The sequence below is a fragment of the Hyperoodon ampullatus genome, assembly GCF_949752795.1.
Source record: "Hyperoodon ampullatus genome assembly, chromosome: 3".
Lineage (NCBI taxonomy): Eukaryota > Metazoa > Chordata > Mammalia > Artiodactyla > Ziphiidae > Hyperoodon > Hyperoodon ampullatus.
In genome coordinates, this window is record NC_136916.1 from 106230512 (window position 1) to 106237222 (window position 6711).

The 6711-nt window shown below is 54.1% G+C and overlaps 1 protein-coding gene across 1 annotated transcript; it reads right to left on the reverse strand.

The window, feature by feature from the left end:
* Window positions 1-270: 270 nt before the first annotated feature.
* NRL (neural retina leucine zipper) lies at window positions 271-1906 on the reverse strand (the record flags this gene model as incomplete). The annotated part of the gene is given in 3 exon segments (XM_079701374.1): window positions 271-299; window positions 302-602; window positions 1508-1906. Coding segments are annotated over 3 exon segments (711 nt in total). The 5' UTR covers window positions 1889-1906.
* Between the last annotated feature and the right edge of the window lie 4805 nt (window positions 1907-6711).

Here is a 6711-nt window from a genome sequence, read left to right on the forward strand (position 1 = left end):
AGTGACCTGGTCATGTAGAGTGGAGCAGAAGGTGAAGGGTTTCTGTGCACGTCCTGCGTGAGGGAAGGGGACCTCTCTTCCAGAAAATGACCGGCATCTAACGTCGGAGCATGCCTTGAGGGTCCAGGAAGTTTGGGGATATTTGTGTGGTCATCCAAAGGAGTGTCTGGCGCCAGAAGGCGCTCAGTAACCATCTAGTGAATGGTACAGCCGCCTCCCGGGTGGTGCGCGCCACCCGCCCACCGACTCCACCACTCCGGGGCCAGTGGCTCAGAGGAAGAAGTGGGCGTGGCCTCCGGCCCTGGGCCGCTCGGGGCCAGCCGGTCACAGCGAGCCTTGTAGAGGTCGCGCTCCCTGGCCAGGCGGGCCACCTCGGCCCGCAGCGCGTCCAGCTGGGCGGCCAGGCGGGCGCGCTCGGCCTCCAGCCCGCGCCGCTGTTGTAGCCGCTTGGAGCGACAGGCCTGCGCGTACCCGCGGTTCTTCAGCGTGCGGCGCCTCTGCTTCAGCCGCAGCGCCTCGTCGCGCCCGCAGCCCCGCAGCTGCCGGTTTAGCTCCCGCACAGACATCGACACCAGCGCCGCGTCCGAAAACCGCTCGGCCAGCTGCGGAGGGAACGGGCAGGGCCCGAGTCAGATCCGGCTCCCGCCCTGCTCCAAGCTCGGGTGGCCCCGCCCACACGGCCCCGCCCTCGGGAATGCTCCGCCCCCGGCTCCCACCTTTTCCTGAATGTGCGCCTTCCCCTGAATCTGTCCTGCAGTCTAGATCCCCTTCCAGGTCCCAACACGCCCTCCCCCCCGCCACGGGTCCCCGCGTGTCCCACCCACCGTCGGGCGAGCCAGTCGCGCCCCTGAACCCCACATTGACCTAGAGGGGTCATGAGCATATGGCTCCTGGCCCACGTGTGTCCCGTGGGCTCGGGCCAGACAGACCCTTCCCCTCCAACACACCTCGCTCCCCTGTCCTGAAGGCTGCAACCCTGTGACCCTCCAAGGATTTGGATTACTTCTTAATGCCCTCAACACCCCTGTCTGTGTCTATAATTAATAGGATGAGTCCCAATCCTTCCTGAGAAGGTTGGGGGCTGGGGCAGCACGAAGTCTTGAAAAGGCCAACTTCACTCCGGTTCCCACAGTCTCAGCTCTGCTCCATTCCACGCACAACCCTTTCCGTGGTTCCCCAGACTGAGTATCTATATACCTCCCTTAATCAACCATTCCTGACGCCCTTTAATTCTCAGCTCTCCCCTTTTGGTCAATCCTCTTCTAACCTTGTCTTCTCCCTCTTCCTCCTGATTCAGCCTACTCATTTCTCTCTATTTGGAAAAAAGGAAAAAAGAAGGGCCAGAAAACAGTTTTCTCTATCTGATATCTTTTAAAAGTCCTTCTTCCCTTCTCCTGTCCTCTACCCCTTTCCCAATCAGTAACCCTCTCCGGGGACTCTCCTTCCTCTCTGGGCTGGCCTCCTCCCTCACCCTGCCCTCTCTCGGACCAGCTCGCTGATCACTCACCTGGGCATGCTGGGTTCCGGTCTCCTCTGGGCTCCCTGGGTAGTAGGTGTGGGGCCCTTCAACAGGGACTGGGCCCTGACCCTGCAGCAGCTCCGCGGCCTCCTCAGGACTCAGACCCAGCACCTCCCCAGCCCCCAACTGCTGTTGCAGGGTGGCCAGCCAGTACAGCTCCTCCAGGCCTGGCCGGGTGCCCTCGGTGGCCCCCACCGTGCCCGGCTCACTGAAGGTGGGTGATGGAGGCACTGAGCTGTAGGGTGTGGAGCCCAGTGAGGCTGTCGGGGGGCCAGATCGCCCCTCCAAGGGTTCCCGCTTTACCTCAAACTTCATCAAGTCAAAGTCATTGACATATTCCATGGCCAGGGGACTAGGAGGCAGTGCCATTCTGGGGCTGGATTAGGAGGGGTGCACCTGCAAAAAAGAGGACAGGTTTGGAGCACCTGGAGGCTGCCTGCCAGGCTTCTTGACCAAAATCCGCTTCCCCCAAAGCCCAAGTGCCCTGGGGACAGAGTTCTGGAAAGCTGGGGTGATGGCACAGCCTGTTCCCTGCACAGTCACCTCTGGGTTGAGGGACAACTTCTTAGGTGGCAGGGGCTCCTGACCAGGGGGCAAGCAGCTTAAAGCCTGAGTGAAGAAGAGGATAGCAGAACCTCTGGCCCACTGGTGCCTCGGATCTACGAAAAACAAAAGACTGTGGCAGCACTCCCAACTCTAGTTCTGGGACATGCTGAGTATCTTTGTCATCTCAAGAGGCATCATTTCATTTCCAAGCAATTAAAAAATGTTGCTTAATTAACTGTGACAGAGTATGTGTATATTTTAGGGCAATGGAAAGGCACACATGCTGTGGATTTTAAAATAGATGGATAACATGCTGTAATCTCTCTCTCTCTCAGAACACCCAGGCCAAAGCCTTGCACATAGTAGACCCTCAATACACATTCATTCTATGGATTAATCGATGAATCCCTTTTTCTAGAAGCAAGAGACTTTTCAAGGAAAAAAAGAAAGGCCCCAGAATTAGTTCTAGAAAGATCAGGACAGAGTGGTGACCATCTTTCCCCAAGACTAATCTCTCCAAGAGAAACCAACCGAGACTGGTATTCCTCCTTCTATCCAGGACCTGCGATGTTGTATGAACTTGAGCAGGTCACCTTCCCCTTCTGACCCTCGTTTCCCCTTCTGTTCAAGGAAGGTAGTTAGACTTTAACATTTCTCAGAGAGTGTTCTGTGAAACATGAAGTCTGAGAAATATCTAAGAAGGGGTCTGTGCGCAGATCATTCTGAGAAATGCTGCCTCCCATCCCTGTGAGCCTCTTGCAGGTTCACAGAGCACCGCAGCATAGTAATCTGAGAAGTCCTTCGGTAAACCATCTGTTCAACTTCAACACAGTGTCCCAAACTTATGTCACCCAGGAACCCTCCTCCCTGTTATCAACCACGGAGCATGTGCCCACCTGAGTCACCTCTGGCTAGGTGACCTCGGAGAGCCTTCCCAGCCTGGAAGTCCCAAGCTTGAGCCCAACTCCCAGTTCCAACAGCCCCAGGAGGGACAAGGCAGAGAGTGCTCATCCCCAGGGCTTAGAGTTTGGCTCCATCTCGATGTCCAAACCTAGGTAACCCACTTTCCAACCACATCTCAGGCCCCCAGGCTCTGCCCAGAGAGGCGGCAGGAAGGACAGGTCCTCTCTCTCTTCCTGTCCCAGGTGTTGCCCCATCTATTGAGCCCCTCACCCTTGAGAAGGCAGAGGGGATGGGAACAAAAACACAAATTGAAGGAATTGATCTTTGGCAGGGAGGAGAAGGTGAGACATAGAGAGAGGTGTCCAGAAAGAATTGGATGAAAAGCTAAGTGAGGAGGGCTGTTTATCTTTCTGATGTGATAGCAGTGAGGGACATAAAGCCAGTCAGGGTGGGAGGAGAGCAGGGGACAGAAGTGTGAAGATTCCTGAAAACAAACAACAGAAAGCAGACAGCAGGTGTCAGAGGAGGGGGCTCTAGGTGAGAGGCCTGGCACCCAAGTAGGCCTCAGACATACTCACTTTAGGGATGGCAGAGATGATTGGTCAGTGTCAAAGCCAGGCAGGCACAACTTCCCCAGAGACTGGAGGCCCCATTGAGCAGGGCCTGGTGCCTCTGTGCTCGGAACAAGGGGCTGTGGGCACAGAGCCCACTGGGTACTCTTAAAGGGCCAGCTCTCTGAGGTCATCCATGGTTCTCAGGCCTCCAACCAATGAGGTAAGGGGATCATTTGCATATCTCATTGGCCTGAGGGGTTGCAGGAAATGAGAGGAGAAGACAAGTCTGCCTGTTCTCAAGGAAGGGAAGGGGGCATCTTCCCCAACAAAGCGCCTCACTGATGGTCTGACTCACCGTTCTCAGTTCCCCAGTACAGAGTGCCACATTGGCCCCCGCCGGCACCCTCATGAGGACACAACCCTCAGCCCTTGGTGACTGAAAGCCCGGGACTGGAAAAGAGGGCCAGACAAGCTTCCAGTACCTTTACCCTCCAAGGCTCCGCAGCATCCTCTGGGGGTGTTTTAGGGGAGTATAAGTTCTCCTAAGCCCACTCTCACCTGGCCTGTTGGGTCTGTTTCCTGTTTTCAGGACCGCTCACCTTTCTGTTCCCTGCCTCACTCCCACCTTATCTGGCCTCATGCCCCTCACAGTTATGGCATCAGAAAGATAAACAACCCTCCAGGACTTGCCCATCCTAGTCTCAGCCTCTCTAATTCCTGCGGACCCAGCCCCAGGACAGGCAGGCCAGCTTGGCTTCAGGAGCAGAAGGGGGAATGAGGAACCCTTTTCCTTCCTTCCAGGACACCTCGAGACACTGAAATCCAATCACCACCTATCCATCAGAGACACTTTTGTAACTGCCCTCATTTGCCCTCTGCTTCCCCTCACCTTTTCCTTGTGTGTGTCTCTGTCCCTCTTTCTTCCTCTCTCACTCCTCCTGGTTCCCAGATGGCTGGGGGATGACCTACATTTTCTGCCTAATCCCCTAACACTTCTTAGAGCTATCATCCCCAAGTAGAAGTTGGAACAGAGATACTAGGAATTAGCCAAGGAGATGTTTAAACCTGTCTGAAGCTGTTTAAATAGGGTCTGTACTAGAATAGGACTCCAGGAGTTAAAAGCTATTTCCTACTTTCTAAGGACATCCAAACACTCCCCTGGGGTTAACAGGTCCTCTTTCCCAACCCAGAGAGAGACCTGGGTGTCCATCAGCCCCAAGGATCAATGATAAAAATTAACCTGGCCCCAGCCTTAGGTGTTAGGTAAAGAGCTGGTAGATTCAGATGATCTAAGACAGTGGTTCTCAGCCCGGGGTCCCCAGACCAGCAGCACCACCTGGGAACTTGCTAGAAATGCAATTCTCTAGCCTCACCTCAAACTTACTGAATCAGACACTCTGGGGATGGGATCAAAAGAAATCTATGTTTTAATAAGCTCTCCAGGTAATCTGATAAACACTGAAGTTTGAGAACCCCTGATCTACAGAGTGCCTATAGTCAACTCAGATTCCTTTGGTGTGTGTGTATGTGTGTGTCTGGTCTCTCCTACCATGCTCTCTACACACATATAAGAAGACCAACATCAGAGGACATCTCTTTTCCCTCACTTGGCCTCCATTTTATAGAGCAGAGACCATTGTCATCATTCAAGTGGAAAGGCTTCTCGGTGTGATTGCCTGAATCTAGTGCTGTTTTCGCAGAAGAATCGAAAAGCCCAAGGCCTAGGAACAAGGCCACAAAATGGGAATGGGGACCATGGAGATCAGAGCCCAACACATGCACACAGAATGTGGTTCTAAGGTAAATACCCAGGAAAGAGACCTCAGAATCTCCCTGGTGAAGAAGGAATAGCAAGTGTTGACTGCAGCCCTTTTTGCAGGCCTCGTCTGGTCTAGCCAGACACTTGCCCCCCAGCAGCTGTCAGGTCTGCACTGATCCTCTTGTTTACTGGAGCGCTCAGGGGAGAGGTGGGAGGGCTAAGCTGCTAATGGGCTGAAGGAGTCAGACTAAACAAGCTCAGGCGAGTTGAGCCGCTCGGGGCTCAGACCAGGCACCACTGACCAGGGAAAGGAGTCTGAGGGGTGAGGGCTGGACCAGGGGAAAGGACCAAGGACACAGAGAGAAGAAGCACATTGGTCAGTGAGGACCCAGGAAGTGGTTCATGGGTTTTCCTGGCAGGAGGGGGACGCAGGCTGAGACTGACTGGCTCAAGGACATTTGGGGACAGAGAAATGGGGATGAAAAAGTTGAAACCAGGTGGACTCTGTGAAGGACAAAACAGAGGAAGGGAGGCAAGAAGACTTAGCTAAGGAGGCTGTAGGTGTAGACCTGGGAGAGAGGGCAGAACTAGTCAGGGGCTCCCCAGGAATCTGGATTGAGGGAGACAGAGGGACATAGGCACATGGAAGAGATGGGCAAAGGCCCATGGAGAACTAAAAGGGAGAAGAAAGCTTCTGGGAGGGGATCAAGAGGGAGTAAGAGGTGATGGGAACAAGTGACTAGAAGAGCAAAAGTGGTAGAAGAAGGGAGAGAGGAAAGTAAGATTGGGGACCGAGGGCTTCCCTGGCGGCGCAGCGGTTAAGAATCCGCCTTCCAATGCAGGGGACATGGGTTCGAGCCCTGGCCCGGGAAGATCCCACATGCTGCAAAGCAACTAAGCCCATGAGCCACAGCTACTGAGCCTGCGCTCTGGAGCCCATGAGCCACAACTACTGAAGCCCACGCACCTAGAGCCCGTGCTCTGCAATAAGAGAAGCCACCACAATGAGAAGCCGGCGCACCACAACGAAAAGTAGCCCCCACTCGCCGCAACCAGGCAAAGCCCGCATACAGCAATGAAGACCCAACACAGCCAAAAATAAAAATAAATAAATAAATAAATAATTGGGGACCGAGAACTAGAAACAAATACAGAAGAACAGACAGATAGATGGTCAGGCCATAGAGAAAGAGCAATGGACAAAGGACAAAAAGGTCAAAGGATATGGACAGAGGGATGCTGGATCATGGGGAGAGAGGGCCAGGCAGGTAAAGGGCCTGGAGAAGTGGGGTAGAAAAGAAAGAGGAAGGAGAGGACGGGAGACAGAGTCAGTAATCCAGGATTCCGTTCTCCTCTGTCTGCACCCCCATTTTTGCAGCCCTGTACCACCCGTTCTCATTTCTAGTTCTGGCTTATGGAATCCAGATCTT